This window comes from Arachis duranensis, chromosome 2 (genome assembly GCF_000817695.3).
Source record: "Arachis duranensis cultivar V14167 chromosome 2, aradu.V14167.gnm2.J7QH, whole genome shotgun sequence".
Taxonomy (NCBI): Eukaryota; Viridiplantae; Streptophyta; class Magnoliopsida; order Fabales; family Fabaceae; genus Arachis; species Arachis duranensis.
The window spans coordinates 91,538,750-91,565,550 of record NC_029773.3 but is presented as its reverse complement, the minus strand read 5'-3'; the positions used below and the strand labels follow the sequence as shown (position 1 = coordinate 91,565,550).

Here is a 26,801-nt window from a genome sequence, read left to right as displayed (position 1 = left end):
CGAGCGTCTTCTCCAGAGTCTCCAGAGCAGCCACGAGCAGAGCAAGACGCTTCACAACGCCGCCGCCGTGCGTGACCTCCGGTCGAGAATGGACGCCGACGTATCGGCGGCGCTGAAGAAGGCGAAGGTGATCAAGCTCCGCCTCGAGGCGCTGGACCGGTCCAACGCTGCGAACCGGAACCTGCCGGGTTGCGGACCGGGTTCGTCATCGGACCGGACGAGAACTTCGGTGGTTAACGGTTTGAAGAAGAAGCTGAAGGATTCGATGGAGAGCTTCAATGAATTGCGGCAACAGATCTCGGCGGAGTATAGGGAGACGGTGCAGCGGCGGTACTTCACCGTCACCGGCGAGAATCCCGATGAGAAGACGCTCGATCTCTTGATCTCTACTGGTAAGGAGAAATTGTTGTTTAGTTACTGTCTTAGAAATTTCTTCAAAGATTACAAGTAGGAGATTGAAATTCAAACAAGCCAAACGTGCATTTAGATGTTGACTTTCCCCCACTTTGATTTTTCCTCTTGCTAGTTGCTATTGCATATGATTGGTAATGATTTTATTTTAATGGCGCGTAGATATTAAATTCATTCAAATATTTCTATACATCCTTACTTGATCAAAGGATTGGAATAATACTATAGCAGGATATTTAGATTCGTTGAAGTATGAAATAAAGAATAATAGAATTTTGATTTGTAATTTGTTGCTAATGGGATAGTTCATAGTAAGTTGTTCACTTCAGATCTAATCGAAAATTGAGTTTAACTATTGCATCATATCATATCATATTCTTATCAGATACATGATGAATTCTCAATTATTTGTTTAACGTTAAATTTAAGAATAATTGAACTAGGGAAGCTATATATGTAACCATTGGCTTGTTGAAATGATTATTTTGATACTCAAGTCTATGTTATTATGCTTTGAAGTTATAATTCCATGTTCACTTTAGTATAAAAGTTGAGATGATAAAAATTGGGGATGTGAGAATTCTGTAATAATGTGTGAGCTTCACCTTTGTGCAGGTGAGAGTGAGACATTCCTTCAGAAAGCCATTCAAGAACAAGGCAGGGGAAGAATTCTTGACACCATCAATGAAATTCAAGAAAGGCATGATGCTGTCAAAGAGATCGAGAAGAATCTCAAGGAGTTGCACCAGGTGTTCCTTGACATGGCAGTGCTGGTGCAAACACAGGGCGAGCAACTGGACGATATTGAGAGCCACGTGGCGCGAGCCCATTCGTTTGTGCACACTGGAACAGAGCAGTTGCAAACTGCAAGAAAGCACCAGAAGAACACCAGGAAATGGACCTGTTTTTGTATCATACTGCTTCTAGCGATTATCTTGGTAGTGTTGCTAGTGGTTCTGAAACCGTGGCAACATAATGGCAGCAGTGGTGGTGGTAGTCAGCCTGCTCCGGCTCAAACACCTCCACCACCACCTCCTGCCGGTGCTTAATTAAGAATATACAGACTTTGGTGCATATTGATTTCATTTATTATTTTATTTTGAAGATTGAGCTATTTTGTGCTGAGATATCTTGCAAGGTTGAGAGAGGCTAACATGGATTAGCATATGATTTGAGAGGGATTCTGTGGTTTTGTTTCAATCCATGGAAAGGCTGGTTGATGAATATAATTCATATTCTCCCCTTATGAATAATTTTTCCTCTCTTCACTATAAAAATTTGATTATCCAATTCCATTATTGGTTAGGCTTTATCTTCTATAGGTACTCTGTTTAACATTTAACATGAATATATGATTTATATTTTGATGATAACATTATATCTCTTTTTTAAGCACTAATACGTAGATAGTTGCATTATAAATAATAAACAACTTGGTACTATTTCTAAGATTAAATACTAATAACTTGTTCCTCACAAGTCACAAATGTCTAATATGAATAGCTTTCATAGACAAAACATGAACTAAAATTGAAAGACAACTTGCATGGATTTACTATATGGTTGGACTGAGTCTAACACTTTAGTGTGCTGGTCAAGATTGATCCATGAGTCAACTCACAACTTACAAGTAGACCAAGATAAATGCAAGATACTTCGTTTAAGCGTAGTGATTGGTTGAGGATTTCACTTTCAATTGATAAGAAATTTGTAGTAAGTATGGAATTTGAGGATAGAAATAGGATACTTAATAAAATCTTATTCCATTAGGTGGAATTGGTTATCAAAGATGCCATTATGTCATATTCATGCATGCATTGAGATGCCACAAAGTTTTACATTGGTTGTCTCAAGTCTACCACAACCTTAAATGGATTCAAAGACGTTATTGTGCCGTAACCATGTATTGAGATGCGACAAAATTTTGAGTGGATTGCCTCAAGTCTAATATAATCCTCTTTGTTTTTCCGTATTTGCAAGTTGCAAGACTTGCAACCGGTTATGTAAGCTGAGTTAGGTTATGAATGTAGGAGAGTGAATGGAAATTATGGTGAAATTTGGATTCCATGTAGAAGACAATTCTACTATATTGATTGGGTTAGACTTAGATTCCTGATCGTTGTCGCAAAATTTGGGAGAATCCACCGCAAGAAACTAGTTTATTAGAGCAAGACTCAAGTCTCACACATTATACTTGAATCTTAATTCTCATTTTTCTTGTAATATGAATTATCAACACGATAAATAATCTTTCCAAGTTTTTTCACCTTTTTAAGATACTTCAATTTTCTCATCAACATCACCCATAGCACATGCATCAATCATCAACCTAAATTGCAACCTTACCGTACTAATTTGATCACTTTTAACCCCATTTAGATCCACAAGAAGCTTCTCCAGCCAGTACACACTCCATAACACATGGAAGGAACTCACTATGTACACATACTAATAACATTAAACTCATCTGATCTTAAAAATGTGATTCTAATTAAATTAAAGGATATTACTCGCATAAAATAATTAAAATCAACTTTATATAAAATATTGATCAGTTTAATCAAATATATGAAATTATCTAACAATTTTTAATTATTATTTTCTAATAATCTAATGAGAGTCTCCTAAATTACAATCATTGAAATCCATATAACTTCATCTTCTCACGCAATGCAACCCCTTTTTTCTTCTCTCTATTTCTTGGCTGCTTCCTGTTTTCTCTTTATAGGAATTTTCCCATATTGAACCCATTTGTCTACTCCTTACTCTCCCAAGTCCCAACCTCCACTTTGACCAAGCCTCTGCCCCCTACCAATCTAGATTTTCTTAATTATATTTTTTTAAACTTAAATACACGACACAATCATGAATAATAAGATTAATAAAATTGTAGAACTAGGTGATTAACATTAATGATTAATAAATACACACATTTTCCTTTAATTATTGTGTATAAATCCACCATTTGTGCAAAATATATTAATAAGGCATAAGAATAATTAGTGTATACTATTCTTTCATTAAATAAAGGATATGATGACCAAAGACAATTACCATTTCGCACGCTACATTCTATATAGTAATTGAACCAGTCTTCATGGCCACTTCTTTCAATCTTTAAATATTATTCAAATTCAAACAAGAACCAATTGTTTTCATTCACATTTGTTACAATTATTATTTATTTATATATATATAACCAACAAAATCCATATACATATAGATAATTAGATATATATACTATACATTCGTTCATATTCTTTGATCTGATTCAATTATTTCTTCAAATTTTTTTTCATCATAACAAAAACTTTGATCAAAACCATTTACACAACATACAATAGTTAAGGAGCAATCATGAATGACTTGTTCTCCGGCTCCTTCTCCCGCTTCCGCAGCACCGATCAAGTCTCTCCGGACAACCAACACCATGTCATCGAGATGGGGGCGACCGACGGCAACGTCCACCTTGACAAGTTCTTCGAGGAAGTGGAGGTTGTAAAGGAGGAGCTGAAGGAGTTGGAGAAGCTCCATGAGAGCCTAAGAGTGTCCCATGAAAGGAGCAAGACCCTTCACAGTACTAGAGCTGTGAAAGATCTTAGAGCCAGCATGGATGCTGACGTGGCAATAGCACTAAAAAAAGCCAAGCTTGTCAAGGTCCGACTCGAGGCACTAGACAGGTCCAATGCAGCAAGCCGTAGCTTGCCTGGTGCTGGACCTGGGTCTTCCTCGGATCGGACCAGGACATCCGTGGTGAGTGGATTGAGGAAGAAGTTGAAAGATTCCATGGACAGCTTCAACAACCTTAGACAACAAATATCTTCAGAGTACAGAGAGACCGTACAACGTAGATACTATACTGTCACTGGAGAGAATCCTGATGAAAAAACCGTTGATCTTCTCATCTCTACTGGTAAACACAATTTCATATTTATTCAAAAATTTAATGTTCTGTTATAAATCATTGTACTTGCTTTTCATATATTGTTAATAGCAAAATCATGTGATTATTTAAATTCTATAATAATGGCTAAGTAAAATTTAAGCAATCATGCATGAGTTCATCTCATTCTAATAGGAAGGTCTTGATTGAAAATTACATTATTCCAGTAACATTTTTCCTGAATTTTATAGCCTATAGTTCTGTTACATGGAGATTTCGGTTGATCAAACTCAAGAGAGTCAAACATCTGAATTTGATGTCACATATAGTAATAGAATTTGGAGCTGAAATTTTTTCTCATACATAAACAAATTTAGTTTTCACCATTACTATAATGAAAACTTTAGCCGACAAAAATTGATGTATAAATATGATGGAAAATATGTTTTTAACATGTGCGTTGACATATATATTTTAGCACTAGAATTAAGATGTTGTCCCCACTCTAAGTAAAACACAGTATTTATTTTCCATTAAATCTTAGCATGTTGGTTTGTTAAACATACACTAATATCTCAAATGGCATAATCTCCCCATACTCAATTAAGAGGTTGCGGGTTCAAGTCTCCTATGTTTGGTAAATAAAAAAAAAAACAGACACTAGTATACACTTTATAATGTTGGAATAAGATATAATTACTCATCAAATATGATAATTTGCATGTGTGTAACAGGTGAGAGTGAAACCTTTTTGCAAAAAGCAATTCAGCAACAGGGGAGAGCAACAATCATGGACACAATCCAAGAGATTCAAGAGAGGCATGACACAGTTATGGAGATAGAGAGGAGCCTCAATGAGCTTCACCAAGTGTTCTTGGACATGGCTGTTTTGGTCCAATCACAAGGTGAGCAAATAGATGACATAGAGAACCACGTGGCGAGAGCTAATTCGTATGTCCGCGGCGGGGTCCAGCAACTCCAGGTTGCAAGGAAGCACCAGAAGAATACCCGGAAGTGGACCTTAATTGCCATCATAATATTAATCATTATCATATTGATTATAGTTCTTCCTATTGTTTTAAAAAATTGATTATTGCTTGGGTCATGACAAATTCATAGTTAATTAGATGCTGATTGGTGGCTATGAACATATTGGACTAATTCAAAACCTTATCAAGAGTCAAGTCAACACCTTCTGCCACATGACCATTGCATTGGAAAATAATACCTTGTTTATTTATTTATTTTTGGAACTTACCCCTTTGAAGATTGAGATTTTTGGTTTGGTTTCTACTTTCTAGAGCCTCATGGTGGTCATGGTCTTCTTTAGAAGATTCATGTTGATGCATTCTTTTGCATACATGTATTTTTTGGGAGTTTTGAAATTCTCTTTAGATGTATCATATGCTATATATTAGTGAATTAATTGTGTTTGCGTTTTGCACCATTAATCCTTTGTAGTGTATGATTTTTCCCCTCTATTTTATTGTGTGTTGCTGACCAAGAATTGCATGTTTTGTTAGATAAACAACAAAATTCAGCAAATAATTAAGCATCAACTATTTTTGTACCACGAAATGGTTAGTGTACAGTTAAGTAGTAACAATAAAATAAGAGAAGCAATAAAAAAAATAGCAACACCTGTTTGGTGTCCACATGTTAATATATATTTGATCAAGAATGTTTTAGAAATAAAAATGCTATTTGTACATTAAAATCAATTACTATATATTTTTATATAAATACATGTGTAGTTTAATTTATTTTTAATGTGTATTTTATATTTTAATACGTATTCTATATTAGTAACTAATTTTGGTAGTTGATTTTGGAGTATATTTAGTATAGTTATTTTGAAATAATATCTAGTAATGTGTTTTAGGATCATACAATTTTTTTTTCTTTTAGTTATGGTGAAAAATGCAGGTCAATTATTGAGATACAAAAACAATAATGGAAAAGGAAGATGGGGTACCTAAGTGCTTTGTCCTATATATCCCAATATTCGTTTCCTGTCTTTTTCATGGATTGCCAAAGAAAAATAAAAGTGAAAAGATCATGTAGTGGTATAAAGTAAATTAGACAAATAGGAAGAGATAAATATCACAATTGAAAGAAAATTTAGTCCATTAATTGTTGCATTAAACATGCTCTTATAAGCTAAGGGTGTAACTGAATTAAGTGTCCAACTTCCAAAAGGGACATGCAACGCTGTCACATGACTCATGCCTTATCTGATGGCTGATGTATTACATTTTCTTTTTAATATTTTTATAACAGTCAATAAATAAAATTCGTGGAAACTGGAAAGAAATCATATGTCTAAATAAGATTAGTGAGAATAAAAAATTCTCAGCTATGGGTAATAATTGTCCTCTGAAATCAGTAAATCATTGAAAAGGAAACATCATTTAGTACCCGATGTGATTTTGTCCGAAGACCATAAACCTCATCAAGTCAATTTCACTCACTACACAAACCAAACACTTCACTTAGCTTCTGTTTGAGAAAACCCAGAGACTACATTGTAAATTGTGAACCCTTTCCTCATCCATCACCTTTCTTTCTTTGTTCTGATCCCATCATGGCTGAAAAACTTTATGGTGGAGCTTACCTCTCTCCCTTTGTTGATGCTGTTTTGGACAACCTGACTTCAATACTTGAAGAAGACGACTCTTTCCTCGAAAGCAACAACTTGCTTGTTAGGTTGCAGAATTGTCTGTATGATGTTGGACCTGTTCTTGATGATGCTGAGCTGAAGCAGTTCAGTGACAAGAAAGTGAAGAAGTGGCTTGTTGATCTTCAAGATGCTCTCTTTATGGCTGATGACTTGCTCGACGAACTCTCCACTAAAGCCGCTATTGCTGCTACTCAAAGGGATCCAGGTAACTCTTCTTCCTGGTCTCGTCTTGTTGATTCGTATATTGAAGATAATGGCCACATGGAAAAAGTAGTTGGCAAACTAGAGTCTGTTGTAAGACGCAAACGTTATCTTTGTCTGGAGAAGAGTGCCAAGGTGGATATGTCATGGAGAATTCCATCCACATCTCTCGTTGAACCATCGGAGATATGTGGCAGGAAAGAAGACAAGGAGGCCATACTGAAACTGTTGTTGGATGATGATGATGCTGCTGATGGTGATTTATCTGTCATTCCCATTGTGGGCATGGGTGGAATAGGAAAGACTACTTTGGCCCAATTGCTTTACCACGATGACAAAGTGAAGGACAATTTTGATTTTCGAGGTTGGGTTTGTGTGTCAGAAGAATTTGATGTTGTCAAGGTCACCAAGACTGTAATCGAGGCAATAACTTCAAGTTCTTGTAACTTGACAGATTTGAATTTACTTCAGCTTCATTTGAAAGAAAAGTTGTCCAGGCAAAAGTTTTTTATTGTCTTGGACGATGTTTGGAATGAAAACTATGATGATTGGAATTCACTTCTAAAACCTTTTCAAAAAGGGGTTAAGGGAAGTAAAATTCTCATAACTACTAGAAATAAAAATGTGGCTTTTGTAGTGCAAACTGTGTCACCTTATGAACTAAGTTTATTGTCTGACGAAGATTGTTGGTTAGTGTTTTCAAAGCATGCCCGTCTTTCAACTGTTTCTGTGGAGAATCTAACCCTGGAAAAAATCGGCAGAGATATCGTAAAGAAGTGTGATGGATTGCCGTTGGCAGCTCAAGCCCTTGGTGGCATATTGCGTGGAAATTCTGATATCAGAGATTGGAATCATTTACTGAAGAGTGAAATCTGGGAACTCTCCAATGACAGAATAAATGTTGTTCCAGCGTTAAGGATAAGTTATTATTTTCTTCCTCAGTTGAGGTTGATATTAAAGCTCGTCATTTGTCACATAACGCCAAAGGCAATTATCCATTGTCAAATCTTTTGGGAGTTTGTGATAGAGTAAAACATACGAGGACATTTATTGAAATCAATTTGAATAAGTGGATTCCATTCAATATGGAAAATGCACCTTGTATCATGTTGTCACAGTTGAAGTACCTGAGAGCTTTGTCGTTCGATAGATTTCCTCTTGAGTCAGTGCCTGATTCAATAGGTGAGTTGATTCATCTGCGTTACTTGGATCTCTCTCGGACGGACATTGTGACATTGCCGGAGTCATTAAGTAACCTATACAATTTACAGACCTTGAAGTTGTATTGGTGTACACATCTGGAAATGCTACCTGTTGGCATGAAAGACCTTGTAAATTTGCGCCATCTTGATATTAGAGTGACTCAGTTACGTGAGATGCCAAAAGGCATGAGCAAATTAAAAAATTTGCAGTTTTTAAGTAGTTATGTTGTTGGAAAGCATGAAGAAAACAAGATGAAAGAATTGGGAGCACTCGTAGATCTACAGCAATCTATTTCCATTGACAAGTTGGAGAATGTGGTGAACAGCAATGAAGCTTCGATGGCAAGAATGTTTGATAAGGATGGCATTGATTCTATGATGTTAAGTTGGTCGTGGAACAAAGACGAGAATACAGTTGATTCCGAAATGGAAAGAGATATACTTGACAAGTTACGACCTCACACTAATTTGAAAGAGTTACAGATCAGGGGTTACAGGGGTACAAGATTTCCAGATTGGGTGGGACATTCTTCCTACCACAACATCACCAAAATAAAACTGTATGCTTGCAGGAGTTGCTGTATGCTTCCTTCACTTGGACAATTGCCCTCGTTGAAGATCCTATTAATTTCAGGTTATAGAAGTCTGGGAAGTGTGGGTGCTGAGTTATACTTTAACCAGAATGGTGAATCTTGTTTGGAGACACCACCATTCCCAGTGCTTGAAACTCTTAATTTTGAGTCATTGGATGGCTGGAAGGAGTGGCGTTCATTGGAGTTCAATGCGTTTCCGAGACTTAGGGAGCTTACTATACGCCGGTGTCCGATGTTGAGAGGAGATTTGCCCAATCATCTACCATCTTTGCAATCACTTCAGATTTGGAATTGTGAGCAGCTGAGTTGTTGTGTTCCAAGATCTCCTGAAATGACCTCTTTATGTATAGAAGGCGGGAATGAAGTGAGAATTGGGGAGCTACCTCCTTTACTGCGTGAGCTATCAATTGCAGGAAACTATCACGTGGAGTCGGCGGTACAGGCCATAATGCACATGCAACTGAGTTGCCTGACGTCTTTATACATTGCAGATTGTTCCTCCCACATATGGTTTCCAGTGAGTGCTATTCCCGCATCGCTACAACAGTTGACGATACGGCGTTGCAGAAAACTAAAATTCCAAATGGATGGCCATCATCACTCGCTGCAGAAACTATCAATAGAGAAAAGCTGTGATTCAGTTACATCCTTCTCGTTGTTGGATTCCTTTCCAAATCTCGTGCATGTTAATATCAATGGCTGTGGAAACATGGAGTGTATTGTGGTGTCACGTTCTCTTCCATGTCTCCGTTCTTTACGTATCATCGGGTGTAGGAGTTTGAAATCTGTGTCAACGCTATGGATGGCAGCACCTCAGCTAGAGCTTCTCACATTACTGGGTTGCCCAGAGGTTGATTTGTCTCCTACAGGGGATGGGGATCCACACCGTAGCCTCAGATATCTTGGACTCAGCTACAGCGAGAAACTAGTGAGCAGTGCAGCATTCATGAATTCGCAATTTCACGGTCTTACTACTCATCTTCGCATTGTCGGTGAATATAAGGAGAGTGTGAAGAGCCTCCCAAAGGAAGGTTGGCTGCCTGCCTCCCTTGAGTCTCTCACACTGAGTGGCTTTCCAAGTGTGGAGACGTTGGAATGCAAGGGACTTGCCCACCTCACCTCCCTCCAGAAACTAAGTATTGAGTATTGTGACAAGTTGGAGAATATGGAGGGAGAAAAGCTGCCTGCCTCTCTAATACAACTCAGCATCTATAAAAGCCCTTTGCTGGGCAATCGAAAGAAGGACCCACTGGTTTGGTCCAAAATCTCCCACATCCCCGCCATTCAAGTTGATGATAGATGGGTTTGGTAATCCAACTTCAACAGGTAATTCTCTCTCTCTCTCTCTCTCTCTCTCACACACACACACACAAATTATTCTTATTCCCTAAATATATTTATGTTTTTCATTAAGATTTATACTGTGCATATAAAGTGAGTCACGAGTTTTCATTCTTCATTCTCTCTACAATATTCTTATTCTTCATTCAATCATTCTTATTAATGTGTTATACCATTCCTTACTTAACACTTATACCTTCTCATACAGATTATCTATCGACCCAACAACACAACTTCTCCACCTATGCTTTTGCTTTCGCTACACAGGGCTGAACGCTAAGAAATAAGACAATAATAGTAAGGTTTTTATATACTTTATAATGTTCGAATAACATTGATTGCTCAAAAAATATGATAACTTATATGTGGTGGTAACACGTGAGGCTAAAACTTTCATGCAGAAAGCAATTGAGCAACAAGGGAAACCCATAATCATGGACACAATTGAGCAAAGTGACCATTGCATTGGAAAATTTAATTCCTTAGCTTCTTTATTTTCTTTTGGAACATACACTTTTGAAGATTGAGACTTCTGGTTTGGTTTATTCTTTCTGGAAACCTCATGGTCATGCTCCTTGTTGGAAGATTCATGTTAGTACATTTTTTTGTGGACATATATTTATTTTTTGGCATTTTTGAAATTTTCTTTAGATGTATCGTGTTTTATTGGTGACTTACCTTGGCGTTTATGTATTGGATGAGTGTGATTAATTGTTTTGCACCATTGAGCCTTTGTGATCTATGATTTCTCCCCCCCCCCCCCTCTCCTTTCTCTGTTTTATTGTGTATTGGTGACAAAGAATCGCCTCTAATTGGTAACATTGTTTTCTCATATTCTTTTGTTAGTCTTTCATGAAACTAAAAGTCTTTGCTTCAAAATGTCAATTTGAAATTATCAAATGATGTCACTTTAACTAAACAACAATAAGCAACTTATTATAAACATATCAGTAAAAAAAAAAAAAATTAAAGAGCTAAACATTACCTTAGCTTTTTGTGTAAAAATGTAAGATTTTTTTTACAAATATTTCGTCTATTTCAATTCTTAGTGTTTCTGTTAATTATACATGATATGTATGCTACTATAGTAAGATTAATTAATTAATTAGAAATTTTCGTGTAATATTGTAATTCACTTTCGAAGTGTTTCTGTTAATTATGCAGAACGGATAAATAAAGTAGAAACTGAAAAGAAACTAGTTGTAATGTGTATTTGTCAAATGTCTTATTTTTATTTCTAACAAAGATGGCATTATATATTATTTGACAAAGCCAAAAATCCATAAATAGAATACCAAACCTAGGCATGATAGTAAAAAGCACACCAAATAAAAAAACTACAAATTCATGCTGATAGTTTAACACAATACACACACATCATAGTTCATTAGTCTTTCTGCTTCAAAATATCAAGCTTCTGCAGAAAGACAATTACATTACTATTTATGTTTTAATATTATAATTATATACTCCATCTATTTCAAAAAGTCTGTTACTTTAGAAATTTGATATGTTAATAACTCATTGTATCTAGATACAAATTGTACTCAGATACATTGAATTGTTAATGTGCAAAATTTTTAAAGTAACAAATATTTTTAAAGCTGATGGAGTATATAATTGAGTCAAAGATGAGTTGCCTGAGTAAGAAAATAGCATTTTCCGTCTGGCCTGACATGGATACGAGGATTTTGGTGCAATGCTACACCAAGACTCACTTAATATCCTTGCTAAATCAAACATTAAGGTTGCAGCAGTTTCTGGCCGCAGCCGAAACCCATTTCGGGGGGATGATCGTGCCATGTCCATGTCCAGTGTCCATCATGTCTGCAAAGAGAGTGCATAGGAGTTCCAATGTGTACATCAATTCCTCCTTTGCCTAGAAAGGAAAAACAAGAAATGAAACTTATTATGTCCATGAATAATTAAATAAGTTACCAAATAAGAACATGAATTTCTTTTATTTTTGAGAACTTTGTACCATAGGCTGAGTGAATCCAAGCTCAGAAATGGTTCCAAGGGTCAGCAATTGGTGGCTGCAAAGATAATGTTGCTTGAGACTTTTGTATGTCACCTGAAATTTTGCAATCTTCTGCAGAAGATTTTTTCATTGGTTAGCCAAAGATAATTTACAATCTAAAATAGGACATGTTTATCTGATATAATTTCATTCAATCAAGAATTTCCCTGATGGCTTGAGCATCTATAACTTTAGAATCACAAGGAAAAGTTGTTTCTACTTTGTAGAATAATGCATAATTATCTCAATTTTAAATGATCCTAAATCCTATTTGTCCGACCACTTCTACACTATTTCCCTAAAACATGTGAATTGTATAACACCTGTTTACATATTTAGTTTATCATAATCCAATCTAGCATGATTATTTATTATATATCTCCCCCAAAGTTTTTGTGCCAAAAAGATGAAGCATAACTAGTATTTATATATATGATATATATCGTCAATTAACAATGACAACTATATCTTATTAGGGTTTATCTATCATGTGCTCTAATAGGACACATGTTAAGATTACAAAACAAGAAATTTTTCATTAAAAATATGAAAATTTTAAGTTTCTAATGCATTTATTTTATATTCATTAAATAAAAACATTTAAAACTTTTCACTAATGGTAAGTTTATCATGTTAGCTAAACCCATCTTATTAACTTTAACAATTCATACAAATTACTAAATTGGTATACAAAGATTGTAAACAATAATATTATAAATTAAAAAATAATAAGTACCTGGTAAGATGGTGAATTATTAGTGGAAGAAGTAAGTTGGTCTATGTAATTATTATTATTAGGAAGCTCCGATGAAAATGGTTTCATTGTTTGGCTATTATAAAGTTGGAATAGCATGGATTACTCAAAAATATGATAACTTATTAACTTATATGTGGTGGGAACAGGTGAGGGTTAAACTTTCTTGCAAAAAACAATTTAACACTAAGGGAGAGCCACAATCCAAGAGATTCAAGAGAGGCATGACAGAGTGACTGATATAGAGAGGAGCCTCAATGAGCTTCATCAAGTGCTTAAGAAACCTAATGTCATAAGTGGTATGGATGCCTGAACTAATGATGTTTTTATTTCAAGAAAATGAAAAGCTCATTTCATGAAAATTTGTATATTCCCAAAGAAGAAATATATACTTTATCATGTTGGAATAGGTAAGAGTGATACTTTCCTGTAGAAAGAAATTGAGCAACAACGGAGAGACACAATCATGATCACAATATAAGACATTCAAGAGAGGCATGATACAATGACTATTGCATGGGAAAATTTGATACCTTAGCTTTTGTTTATTTTTTTTCTTTTGGGAACCTACCCTTTTGAAGGTTGAGACTCTTGGTTTGGTTTCTTGTTTTTAGATACCTCATGATCATGATCCTTTTTGGAAGATTCATGTGAAGATACTTCCTTTTGCAGACATGTTTTTATTTTTGGGGATTTTTGAATTTTTCTTTAGATGTATCATATGCTATATTGGTGAATTGTGACCTTGGAGTTTGTATAATGGAGGAGTGTGATTAATTATTTTGCACCATTAAGCCTTTGTGCTCTAAGAATTTTTTTTTTTCTTCCTCTGTTTTATTGTGAATTGCTGACAAAGAATGCCTCTGATTAGTAACATTTCTTTTCTCATATTCTTTTATTATTATTTGATGAAACTAAAAGTCTTTGCTTAACAATGTCAATTTGAAATTATCAAATGATGTAACTTTAACTAAAGAACAATTAAAAGGTTCAATTTATTATATAGATATCAGTCTGAAAAATTGAAGTACAAAAGCATGATCTTGTGTGTAAAAATGTAAGATTTTTATGACAAATATTTCATCCATTTTAATTCACAGTACTTCTGTTAATTATGCAGAAGATTTGTATGCTACTATAGTAAGATTAATTAATTGGAAATTCCATGTAATATTGTAATTCACTTTTATAAGATGGAGATCAGAGTCAGTTTTGGCAGCTAATAAAACAAAACAATCATACTAATCTGCCTTAAATTATGTTAGCTTTGCATAATTTTAGCTCATATCAGAATTAGAGAAAGACGATGGCATTTATTCATTATAATTTTTCTAGTACAATGAATTGACAGTAATAAGTACATGAAACTCAAACACTAGTCCAAATCTTCATAATATATAACAGTTAAAAACTTAAAATAACTAAAGTAGCAACTGAATTTCAGTAGTAATATCCATATCCATTTGTCAATTGTCTTATTTTTATCTCTAACAAAGCTTGCATTGCCCTTATACATTACTTGACAAAGTAAAAAATCCATAAATAGAACACCAAACCTAAACATGATAGCAAAAAGCACACACATAAAAAAGCTGCAAATTCATGCTGTTATTTTAACACAAATACACAATACACACAAATCATAGTTTAGTCCCTCTGTTTCAGAATGTTAATCTTCTGCACAAAGACAATTACATTACTATTTATATATTAAATTACTAATATAGTTATACATTCTATTTGTTTTGAAATATCTTTCGCTTTAGAAATTTGATATATTAATAACTCAATGTATTTTGATACAAATTGTGATGAGATACATTGAATTATTAATATGTAAAAATTTGTAAAGTAATGAATATTTTAAAACAAAATAATTAAGTCAAAAAAGAGTTTTTTGAATACCAGAAAAGAAGATAGTCTTTTATTTTCTATCTGGCCTGGCAAGGATACGAGAATTTCGGTGCTACACACCAGCCTCACTTAATCTCCTTGAAAGATCAAACATCCATTTTTGGAACATGATCATGCCATATTCAATTATGTATGTCCAGTCTCTATCTTATTTGCATGAGAGTGCATAGTATAGTAATAAGAGTATTTTTTTTTTCATAAATTTGTTTTAAAAATATAATAAATATTTTTATTTTGTATTTAATCTTCTCATAGAATTATTTTTAAATAAATAGTCTCTTCTTTATTTGTTGGTGTAAATATTTTTTGTAAGCGAATCACGAATTGTGAAATGAAATAATAGTGGTAAGAGGCTTATGTATGACAAATAATATAAAATTTGAATAGTTTATAATTTAAAATTTGTTATGATAATATTATTATGCACTTTTAACGTAGATGTTTGTTGTATTTAATTAATACGTTATATTTTTATTGAATAATAATATGTAATAAATTAATTAATTGTGGAAGTTATGGTTTTAATTTTTTCTAATTTTTAATTTTTAAAGTTTGATTGGTCGATTTTTAAACATTGTTAAATAATTAAATGTGCTGATATAGTATCACTAGAAAAATAAAAATGACTTAAATCTAATGTACAAAGATTTTGATATTAATTTTTATATAATTATATCAGCTAAGGTGTAATTGAATTAAGGGTCATTTGAAAAGCTTTAAAAATATTTTTTTGAGTTTTAAACTTATGAAAAGTAGTAGTATTAATGTCTGATGCAATTTTCAAAACCAAATTACAACTTTTTAAAAAGCTATTTAGAAGCTTATAGAGAAGTTAAAAAAATGACTTCTCTCATAATATTATTATTTTTTATCACATTTCTATAAAATAATCACTTTTAGAACTAAAAATTCAAATACAAAATAACTTATTTATTGTTGTAAAATAACTAAATAAATAAATAAGGAAGAGGTAACAAACATAAAGTAAAGAAATATAATTAGATAACAATATTAACCACAATTATTATCTCAATATAAAAGATATGATACTTATATATTTATATATACGTATTAACGTATGAAAGAAAGAAAGAGAGGAAGAATTTTGTATATAGACAATATAAATAAAGAGAGAATTCTTATTGATTGTAGTGTGTGTAATTAAGGCTTAACTTCCTATTTATACATGTACAAGAGTCCTCTTTTTCCTCTTTCATTAAATGTACTTTTCCTGGTAATATGGCACTTCACTATAAGAAAGTTAAGCCATCCAAATCATAGGTGGTCAATGGTCATCCACTTCACACTTATCACAATACTCCCCATTGGATGACCATTTAGGATTATGCCTCGTTAAAACCTTACTAAAAAAAATCCAATGGGGAAAAAAACTTTAGTAAAGGAAAAAGAGTACATTATCCTTTGTGATGGGAACTGCCTCGTTAAAAATCTTGTCAAGAAAAACCCAATGGAAAAAAACTTGACCAAAGAAAAAAGAGTATAGTCTCCCCCTCTTGTCGACATCATTTAATATCTCGAAATCGGCGCATCCCAATCTCATGCACCAATCTTTCAAATGAGGATTTTGGGAATGACTTTGTGGATAAATCTGCCAGATTGTCATTTAAGCGGATCTGTTGGATATCAATTGTCCATTGATTTTGAAGATCATGAGTGAAGAAGAATTTGGGAGAAATATGCTTTGTTTTATCACCCTTGTTGTATCCGCCTTTAAATTGAGCAATGCATGCTGTATTATCTTCAAATAGGACAGTTGGAGCTATCTTATGATCAACCAATTCACATGATGACAGAATATATTGGATCAAACTTCTCAGCCAAAAACACTCGCGACTAGCTTCATGTATCGCTAGTGTTTCGGCATGATTAGAGGATGTTGCAGCAATCGTCTGTTTCATGGACCTCCATGATATAGCTATACCACCATATGTGAACAGGTATCCTGTTTGAGATCTCCCTTTGTGTGGATCAAACAAGTATCCAGTATTTGCATAGCCAACTAATTGTGACTTGGATTCATAGGGATAAAATAATCTCATATCAAACGTTCCCTGAAGATATCGAAATATTTGTTTGAGTTCACTCTAATGTCTTCTGGTTGGAGAGGAAGTATACCTTGCTAGTAAATTCACCGCGAATGATATGTCAGGTCGCGTATTATTAGCAAAATACATTAGCGCTCCAATGGCACTAAGATATGGTACTTAAGGACCAAGGATATCTACATTTTCTTCTTTAGGACGGAATTAATTCTTTTCCACATCCAAAGACCTTACGATCATTGGGGTATTTAATGGATGTGACTTATCCATATAAAATCTCTTCAAGATCTTATCTGTGTATGTTGTTTGATGAATAAAGATTCTATTTTTTATATGCTCGATCTGCAGGCCGAGACAAAATTTAGTTCTTCCAAGACCTTTTATCTCAAACTCTTCTTTTAGAGTTTTTATAATTGTTGGAATCTCTTCAAGAGTTCCAATGATATTTAAATCATCAACGTACACAACAATTATAATGAATCCAGATGCAGATTTCTTTATGAAAACGCATGGACATATATCATCATTCTTGAATCCATTTTTGGCCAGATACTCAGTAAGACGATTATACCACATTCGTCCAGATTGCTTCAGACCATATAAAGATCTTTGCAATTTGACTGAGTATAACCCTTGCGAATATTCATTGGATGGTTTAGATATCTTTAATCCTTCAGGGACTTTCATATAGATATCACGATCTAATGAGTCGTACAAATAGGTTGTTACCACAACCATTAAATGCATATGCAGTTTATGATATGCAGATAAACTGACCAAATAACGTAATGTTATCGCATCTACTACAGGGGAATACGTTTCTTCATAATTTATACCAGGCTTTTGTGAAAAACCTTGTGCCACAAGTCGGGCTTTGTAGCACACAACTTCATTTTTCTCATTTCGTTTTCTCACAAATACCCATCGGTATCCAACAGGCTTTACATCTTCTGGTGTACGGACTACAGGTCCAAAAACTTTACGTTTTACAAGTGAGTCTAATTCAGCCTTCATGGCTTTTTTCCATTTTGGCCAATCATTCCTTTGTCGACATTCTTCGACTGATCTTGGCTCAAGATCCTTACTTTCATGCATGATATTTAATGCCACATTATATGCAAATATTTCATTGACAATTGTCTTATTTCGATCTCATTTCTCTCCTGTAAAGACATAATTTATCGAGATCTCGTCATTTTCACAATTTTCAGGTACCTGAACGTCTTCTGACGTTAAAACTATATCAGAATTTTGGACAACTGCAGATGTCTCTACTATGTCTTTTTCAACAGGAATCATATTTACCTCTTTTCGCTTTCAAGGATTTTTGTCTTTGGAACCGACAGGCCTGTCACGCTTCTGGCGTGTATTTGCTTCGGTGGCAATTTGTCCAATTAGGACATCAATTTGAATTGGGACATTTTCCGCTGGTATATAAGATTTAGTTATCCTCTTTGTATCGGAAAATGCATCAGGAAATTCATTTACTATTCTTTGCAAATGTATAATCTTTTGAACTTCTAGTTCACATTGCCCTGATCGAGGATCTAAATGCATCAAAGATGGTGCATTTCAATTAAGTTCCTTTTCAGGAAGCTTATTCTCTCCCCCTAATGTTGGAAATTTTGATTCATCAAAATGACAATCCGCAAACCGGGCTTTAAATATATCTCCCGTTTGTATCTCAAGATACCTCACTATAGAGGGAGAATCATATCCAACATATATCCCCAATTTTTTTTGGGGTCCTATTTTGGTGCGATTAGGTGGTGTAATGGGAACATATATTGCACACCCAAATATCCTTAAATGGAAAATATTTGGCTGCTGGCCAAAAACTAATTGCATAGGAGAGAACTTATGATAACTCGTTAGCCTCAAACGAATAAGTGCTGCGGCATATAAAATAGCATGCCCCCAAACCGAAGTTGGGAGATTTGTTCTCATAAGCAAGGGTCTAACAATTAATTGGAGGTGCTTAATAAGTGATTCTACTAACCCATTTTGTGTGTGAACATAAGCTACTAGATGTTCAATATTTATTCCATTAGCCATACAATAAGCATCAAAAGCATGGTAAGTGAATTCACTAGCATTATCAAGATGAATTACTTTGATTGAATTTTCTGAAAATTGTGCTTTTAATCGAATAATTTAAGCAAGTAATCTCGCAAACGTCAGGTTGAGAGAAAACAATAAGCACACATGTGACCATCTCAAAGATGCGTCTATTAGTTCCATAAAATATCTAAAAGATCCACGTGGTGGATGAATAGGTTTATTGATTCTTTAGTGAATGTCCATAGAAGTTTTCAATAATTCTCTGCATCATTGTTGTTTTAGGATGACCCAATCGATCATGCCAAATTATAAATTCATTTGGGTTATTAGTAAACTTCTGGTTTACAATGGCATGTGGTTCAATTATTGCACTAATTTTAGTATAATATAACTCAGATGAAAGTGTGGGTAATTTTTTTAATATAACATTTTTATTTGAATCATGAGTTGTGATATATAAGTACTCATAATTTTTCTCATTCAATGTTTCAATATGATATCAATTTTGGCGAATATCTTTAAAACTCAACAAGTTCCATAAAGACTTGGTAGATAATAGTGCATTATTTATTATGAATTTTGTTCCTCCGAAAAATAAGATTATAACTCTTTCGGAGCCTTCTATCACATTGTCTGAGCCAATAATGGTATTAACGTATTCTTCTTTTGGTATAAGATGAGTAAAATATATAATACTTTTGAGAATGATATGCGAACTTATACTATCCGCAAGACAAACATTTTCATTATATATCCTTGTCATTTTTTTCAAAGACAAATAATAATAATAATAATAATAATAGTATATACATAGTAAAACTATATTACTGATGGAAATTATTTTTTAAAAAATACTATTCATAAAAATAGTGTCAAATGCTAAAATAATTTTATTATTATTATTATTATTATTATTATTATTATTATTTTAGAACTACATATTTAGTGATTTTGAAATTCATAAACATAAACATTTTATTAAACATTATTTATATACATCATATTTGAAATTTAAATACATAGTAAATAAAATTTAGCAAAATTTTTTTTACATTATTTATTTATATAAATACTTAACGAACCTAAATATTAAATTTTTTTTATCATTGATCAAATGGCCAATATTTCCTTCAAAATCCTCAAAGAAATAAGATATTTCATAATGAGTGGTGTAATATTTTTGCAATATCTTTTGAAACAAAATTTGTCTTTTTTCTTTTGTCATTTTTTTAAAATACTTGATAAAGATCAATTAAGTATCTTGCAGTATGACAAATACGTAATCAATAACTCTTTCCATCGTGATAAATTAATTTTAGATATTTTTCTATTAAAATAGGTTGTGAAAATTTCTATCTTGGCTCGTCACACTACACCTATGAAGTACGGACACTTCGTTGAGTTGCTGTGTCCGCGTGTCGGACACATTTTGGACGATGTATTATTTTCAGCCTTAATGGTATCTCCAAGATCCATTGAATCAAGATAGATTTTAGCATCTAGTATCCATGATAAATAATTATTTCCAGATATATTAAGAGCATTAAGTTCAAGATGAAAGAGTTTCGACATAATGAAAATTTGTTACCTGGAGTCTTCCTAAAATTTCGTTAGAGGTTCGTGCTGATAACGTGTTGTAAAATAACTAAATAAATAAATAAGGAAGAGGTAACAAATATAAAGTAAAGAAATAAATAAGAAAGAGGTAATAAACATAAAGTAAAAAAATATAATTAGATAACAATATTAATCACAATTACTATCTCAATATAAAAGAGATGATTTATATATATATATATATATATATATGTATTAACGTATGAAAAAAAAAAGAGAAGAAGAATTTTGTATATAGATAATATAAATAGAGAGAGAATTCTTATTAATTGTAGTGTGTTTAATCAATGGAGGTTTAATCTCCTATTTATACATGTATAAGAGTTTTTTTTCTTTTATTAAATATACTTTTCTTGATAATATGACATTTCACTATAAAAAAATTAAATCATCTAAATTATAGGTAGTCAATGGTCATTCACTTCACACTTATTACAATATTTTTAAGCTCGATTATATTATGTAAACTATTTTTTTAAAAAGAGCTTAATTAAACTCTTTGCGCAGACTGCCCAAAGGACATTCAATTCCCTCGAATGACTAGAGTCTTATCTGATGGCTGATGAATTACAATTTCTTTTTTTGTTTTATTTTATTTTTAATAATAATCAATAAACAAAATTCGTGAAAAGAAATAATATGTCGAAATAAGATTAGTGAGAATAAAAATTCTCAGCTATGGGTAATAATAATACTACATATTATACTCTAAAATCAATAAATCACTGAAAAGGAAACATCATCTTTTTGGGGCCCTACCCAAAGGCTAGCATTTAGTACCCCATGTGATTTTGTCCGGAGACCATAAAGCTCATCAAGTCAATTTCACTCACCCCTCAAACCAAACACTTCACTTAGCTTCTGTTTGAGAAAACCCAGAGACTATACTGCAAATTGTGAACCCTTTCCTCATCCATTACCTTTCTTTCTTTCTTCTGACTTCTGATCCCATCTGATCTGCTTCACTTCAGATTCAATCATGGCTGACAAACTTTACGGTGGAGCTTACCTCTCTCCCTTTGTTAATACTGTTTTGGACAACATGTCTTCAATACTTGAAGATGACTCTGTCCTCTATGGAAACGACTCTGCCCTTGAGTTGCTTGGAAGGTTGCAGAATTGTCTGTATGATGTTGGACCTGTTCTTGATGATGCTGAGCTGAAGCAGTTCACTGACAAGAAAGTGAAGAAGTGGCTTGTTGATCTTCATGATGCTCTCTATATGGCTGATGATTTGCTCGACGAACTCTCAACTAAAGCCGCCATTTCTGCCAATCAAAGGGAATCAGGTAACTCTTCCTCCTGGTCTCGTCTTGTTGATTCATATATTGAAGATAGTGGGGACTTGGAAAAAATAGTTCGAAGACTAGAGTCTGTTGTAGCACGCAAAAAATATCTTCGTCTGAAGGAGAGTGCCAAGGTGGACATGTCATGGAGAATTCCATCCACATGTCTTGTTGAACCATCGGAGATATGTGGCAGGAAAGAAGACAAGGAGGCGATACTAAAACTGTTGTTGGATGATGATGATGCTGCTGATGGTGATTTATCTGTCATTCCCATTGTGGGCATGGGCGGAATAGGAAAGACTACTTTGGCCCAATTGCTTTACCACGATGACAAAGTGAAGGAGAATTTCAAATTTCAAGCTTGGGTATGTGTGTCAGAAGAGTTTGATATTGTCAAGGTCACCAAGACTATAATCGAGGCAATAACTTCGAGTTCTTGTAACCTGGCAGATTTGAATTTACTTCAGCTTCATTTAAAGGAAATATTGTTGAGGAAAAAGTTCCTCATTGTTTTGGACGATGTGTGGAATGAAAATTATGAGGATTGGAATAAGCTTCTAAAACCTTTTCAGAGAAGGGTCAAGGGAAGTAAAATTCTTATAACTACTAGAAATAAAAATGTGGCTTCTGTAGTGCAAACTGTTTCACCTCATGAACTAAGATCATTGTCTGATGAAGATTGTTGGTTGGTGTTTGCAAAGCATGCACGTCTTTCAACTGTTTCTATCGAGAATCCAACCCTGGAAAAAATCGGCAGAGATATCGTAAAGAAGTGTGATGGATTGCCCTTGGCAGCTCAAGCCCTTGGATAATCCAACCCTGGAAAAAATCGGCAGAGATATCGTAAAGAAGTGTGATGGATTGCCCTTGGCAGCTCAAGCCCTTGGAGGCTTATTGCGTGAAAATTTGGATATCAGGTCTTGGAATCATTTACTGAAGAGTGAAATTTGGGAACTTTCAGATGACAAGATAAATGTTATTCCAGCGTTAAGAGTAAGTTATTATTTTCTTCCTTCATATTTGAAGCAGTGCTTTATTTATTGTTCCTTGTATCCCAAGGACTATGAATTTAGCAAGGATGAATTGATATTGTTATGGATGGCTGAGAATTTTTTGCAACCAGTAGGTAAAAAGACTGTGGAAGAAGTTGGTGATGAATATTTTGATGAATTAATTGCGAGATCATTTTTGCAATCTCATAGTACCAAGGAAAATAAATTTGTGATGCATGATCTTGTGCATGATTTAGCGATGACATGTGCTGGAGAATTCTATTTCAGAGCTGAAGAGCTTCGGAATGCAGTTGAGGTTGATATTAAAACTCGTCATTTGTCACATAATGCCAAAAGCAATTATCCAATGTCAAAACTCTTGGGAATTTGTGATAGACTAAAACATACAAGGACATTTCTTGAAATCAATTTGGATTCATTGATCCCATTTAACATGGAAAATGCACCTTGTATCTTTTTGTCACAGTTGAAGTACCTGAGAGCGTTGTCGTTCAATAGCTTTCCTCTTGAGTCAGTACCTGATTCAATAGGTGAGTTGATTCATTTGCGTTACTACTTACTTGGATCTCTCTTATACCAAAATTGCGGCATTGCCAGAGTCATTGGGTAACCTATACAATTTGCAGACCTTGAAGTTGTCTTCCTGTAGTAATCTGAAAATGCTTCCTGTTTCCATGAAAGACCTTGTAAATTTGCGCCATCTTGATATTGGAGGGATTGGGTTGCATGAGATGCCGAAAGGCATGAGCAAATTAAAAAGCCTACAGTTTTTAAGTGGTTATGTTGTTGGAAAGCATGAAGAAAACAAGATTAAAGAATTGGGGGCACTTGCAAATCTACACGATTCAATTTGGATTGACAAATTGGAGGATGTGGTCGACAGCAGTGAAGCTTTGGAGGCAAGAATGTTTGATAAGAATAGCATTAACTCTTTGAGCTTGTGGTGGTCAGTAAATAAAGATGAGAACACAGTTGATTCCCAAATGGAAAGCGATATACTTGACAAGTTACGACCTCACACTAATTTGAAAGAATTACAGATCAGGGGTTACAGGAGTACGACCTTTCCAGATTGGTTGGGACATTCTTTGTACCACAACATCATCACAATGAAACTGGGTGATTGTAGGAATTGTTGTAAGCTTCCTTCACTTGGACAATTGCCCTCTTTGAAGCACCTATCTATTTCAGATTTTGGAAGTGTGGAAATTGTGGGTGCTGAGTTTTACTTTTACCATTACGATGAATCTTGTTTGGAGACTCCATTTCCAAATCTTGAAACTCTTTCGTTTGTGTCAATGCGTTGCTGGAAGGAGTGGCGTTCATTGGAGTACAATGCATTTCCTCGACTTAGGGAGCTTACCATAAGTTCGTGTCCGATGTTGAGAGGAGATTTGCCCAGTCAGCTACCATCTTTGCAATCACTTCAGATTAAGTGTTGCAAGCAGCTCAGTTCTTGTCTTCCAAGAGCTCCCGCGCTGACATCTTTAAGCATAGAAGATGGCAATAAAGCGAGAATCGAGGAGCTACCTCCTTTACTGCGTGAACTATCAATTGCAGGAAAGCATGAAGTGGAGTGGGTGGTGGAGGCCATTATGCACATGCAACTGACTTGCCTCACTTCTTTATGGATCGAAAATTGTTCCTCCCATATATCGTTTCCAGTGAGCTGTATTCCCGCATCACTACAAGAGTTGACGATACAGCATTGCAGAAAATTAGAATTCCAAATGGATGGCCAACATTACTCGCTGAAGGAGTTATCAATACATAGCAGCTGTGATTCAGTTACATCCTTCTCGTTGTTGGATTCCTTTCCGAATCTCGTGCGTGTTGATATCAGAAACTGTAAAAACATGGAGTGTATTGTGGTGTCACGATCTCTTTCATGTCTCCGTTCTTTAATAATCCGCTATTGTCGGAGTTTGAAATCTGTGTCAACGTTATGGATGGCAGCATCTCAGCTAGAGCATCTCACAGTACTGGAATGCCCAGAGATCGAATTGTGTCCTACAGGGGACGGGGATCCACACCGTAGCCTCAGATCCCTTAGCATCAGCTACTGCGAGAAACTGGGGAACTCTGAAGCATTCATGAATTCGCAGTTTCATGGGCTTACTCATCTTAACATTGAAGGTGGATCCGGGGAGAGTGTGAAGTGTTTTCCAAAGGAAGGTTGGTTGCCTGCCTCACTTGAGTCCCTCTCACTGGAACGCATTCAAAGTGTGGAGACGTTGCAATGCAAGGGACTTGCCCACCTCACCTCCCTGCAGAAACTAAGTATAGAGTATTGTCCCAAGCTGGAGAATATCGAGGGAGAAAAGCTGCCTGCCTCTCTAATACGACTCTTCATCAACAGAAGCCGGTTGCTGGGTAAACGGTTGGAGACGAAGGACCCACAGGTTTGGCCCAAAATTTCCCACATCCCTGGCATTCAAGTTAACTACACATGGATTTGGTAATCCAAAAACTTCAACAGGTAATCCGACAACCATTCTTATTAATGTGTTATACCATTCTTACTTAACACTTATACCTTCTCATACAGATTATCCAGCTATGGTTTTGCTTTTGCTGTATGAACAATATTCAATCATTGCAACAAACACAGGTGAATGCTGATAAATAAGACAAGATTAGTAAGATTTTTATATAGTTTATAATGTTCTAATAACACTGATTACTCAAAATATATCATAACTTAGATGTGGTGGCAACAGGTGAGAGTGAAACTTTCTGGCAGAAAGCAATTGAGCAACAAGGGCCAGCGACAATCATGGACACAATTGAGCAAGTCACCAATTGCATTGGAAAATTTAATATCTCCCGCTTTATTTTTTTCTGGAACCTATAGCCTTTTGAAGATTGAGATTTTTGGTTTGGTTCTTCTTTCTAGAAACCTCATGGTCATGGTCTTATTTGGAAGATTCATTTTGGTTATTCTTTTGCAGACATGTATTTGTTTTTCTGGGATTTTTTGAAATTTTATTGTGTATTGTTTTCAAAGAATTTCATCTAATTAGTAACTAGTAAGATTGTTCTCATATTCTTATTAGTGTTTCATGAAACTAAAAGTCTTTGGTTGACAATGTCAATTTGAAATTTCAAATAATGTCACTTTAACTAAAAAACAATTAACAATTAACAACCTATTATTTTTTTTATGGGAATTAACAACCTATTATAAACATATCAGTATAAAACAAATTAAAGAGCAAATACATTATCTTAGTTTTTTGTGTAAAAATATAAGATTTTTATGACAAATATTTCATCCATTTCAATTCTTCGTGTTTCTATTAATTATGCATAAGATATGTACGCTCTTATAGTAAGATTAATTAATTAGAAATTTCCGTGTAATATTGTAATTCACTTTTCTAAGATGGAGATCTGGGTCAGTTTTGGCGGCTAATAAAACAAAACAATCATACTAATCTGCATTAAATTATGTTCGCCTAAAAAAATTTTTCAAAAAAATTTTACTAATACTATTTATATTCTGGTAACATTTTTCCTGCATTTTATTTTTATAGCCTATAATTCAGTTATCTGGTAATATCATCTAGCGACCAGTGAGTGTGATAAAGTGCAACTACAGCTAGTTTTTAGTTAACAAGAAAGTTTGTCCAATAAAAAAAATAAGAAGCCATGTGAAGGCAGCATAAAGTATCATGGTTCATGGAGACTTACATAGATTCCTTTCTTAAGCATGTGATTAGCACACTCACCAATACATTAACCAATTGTTTATCTTTC

General features: G+C 34.2%; 5 protein-coding genes across 7 annotated transcripts in view; all 5 read left to right on the top strand.

The window, feature by feature from the left end:
- LOC107476140 (syntaxin-121) overlaps window positions 1–1,525 on the top strand; it is a 2,072-nt gene extending 547 nt beyond the window's left edge. The window contains exons 1-2 of the mRNA XM_016095881.3: window positions 1–392; window positions 1,027–1,525. The exon at window positions 1–392 is cut by the window's left edge and continues 547 nt beyond it. Of these exons, the coding sequence (XP_015951367.1) occupies window positions 1–392; window positions 1,027–1,460 (826 nt within the window). The 3' untranslated portion in view covers window positions 1,461–1,525. The remainder of the gene's footprint in view (window positions 393–1,026) is intronic.
- A 2,112-nt stretch (window positions 1,526–3,637) lies between these two features.
- Window positions 3,638–5,541, top strand: LOC107476139 (syntaxin-121). The gene is made up of 2 exons (XM_016095878.3): window positions 3,638–4,324; window positions 5,029–5,541. The coding sequence occupies exons 1-2, from the start codon at window positions 3,769–3,771 to the stop codon at window positions 5,382–5,384; spliced, it is 912 nt and encodes a 303-aa protein (XP_015951364.1). The 5' UTR covers window positions 3,638–3,768; the 3' UTR covers window positions 5,385–5,541.
- A 1,133-nt stretch (window positions 5,542–6,674) lies between these two features.
- Window positions 6,675–10,023, top strand: LOC107476306 (putative disease resistance RPP13-like protein 1). The gene is made up of 3 exons (XM_052257983.1): window positions 6,675–8,162; window positions 8,294–9,935; window positions 9,977–10,023. The coding sequence occupies exons 1-3, from the start codon at window positions 6,879–6,881 to the stop codon at window positions 10,021–10,023; spliced, it is 2,973 nt and encodes a 990-aa protein (XP_052113943.1). The 5' UTR covers window positions 6,675–6,878.
- An 11,507-nt stretch (window positions 10,024–21,530) lies between these two features.
- The window catches only part of LOC107472406 (putative disease resistance RPP13-like protein 1), a 138,838-nt gene continuing 133,567 nt past the window's right edge, over window positions 21,531–26,801 (top strand). For 2 of the 3 annotated variants that reach the window (XR_008005937.1, XM_052257387.1), the window contains exon 1: window positions 21,531–22,427. Coding sequence is in view for 2 of the 3 variants with exons in the window: in XM_052257387.1 (XP_052113347.1) it covers window positions 21,720–22,427 (708 nt within the window). In the remaining variant the exon portion in view is untranslated. The remainder of the gene's footprint in view (window positions 22,428–26,801) is intronic. The other variant, XM_052257388.1, reaches the window with a different exon arrangement.
- On the top strand, window positions 23,576–25,974 carry LOC107476136 (putative disease resistance RPP13-like protein 1). Its single transcript, XM_052257390.1, has one exon. It carries the CDS (start codon window positions 23,702–23,704, stop codon window positions 25,502–25,504), a length of 1,803 nt encoding a protein of 600 aa, XP_052113350.1. The 5' UTR covers window positions 23,576–23,701; the 3' UTR covers window positions 25,505–25,974.

Bases quoted from the DNA above. Each gene is read 5' to 3' on its own strand.
- LOC107476136 (XM_052257390.1), top strand. From the start codon at position 23,702: ATGCTTCCTGTTTCCATGAAAGACCTTGTAAATTTGCGCCATCTTGAT.
- LOC107476139 (XM_016095878.3), top strand. From the start codon at position 3,769: ATGAATGACTTGTTCTCCGGCTCCTTCTCCCGCTTCCGCAGCACCGAT. The intron at 4,325-5,028 runs GTAAACACAATT...TGTGTGTAACAG, and splicing joins TGATCTTCTCATCTCTACTG to GTGAGAGTGAAACCTTTTTG.
- LOC107476306 (XM_052257983.1), top strand. From the start codon at position 6,879: ATGGCTGAAAAACTTTATGGTGGAGCTTACCTCTCTCCCTTTGTTGAT. The intron at 8,163-8,293 runs GCAATTATCCAT...ATGTTGTCACAG, and splicing joins TTTGTCACATAACGCCAAAG to TTGAAGTACCTGAGAGCTTT. The intron at 9,936-9,976 runs GTCTTACTACTC...GAATATAAGGAG, and splicing joins CATGAATTCGCAATTTCACG to AGTGTGAAGAGCCTCCCAAA.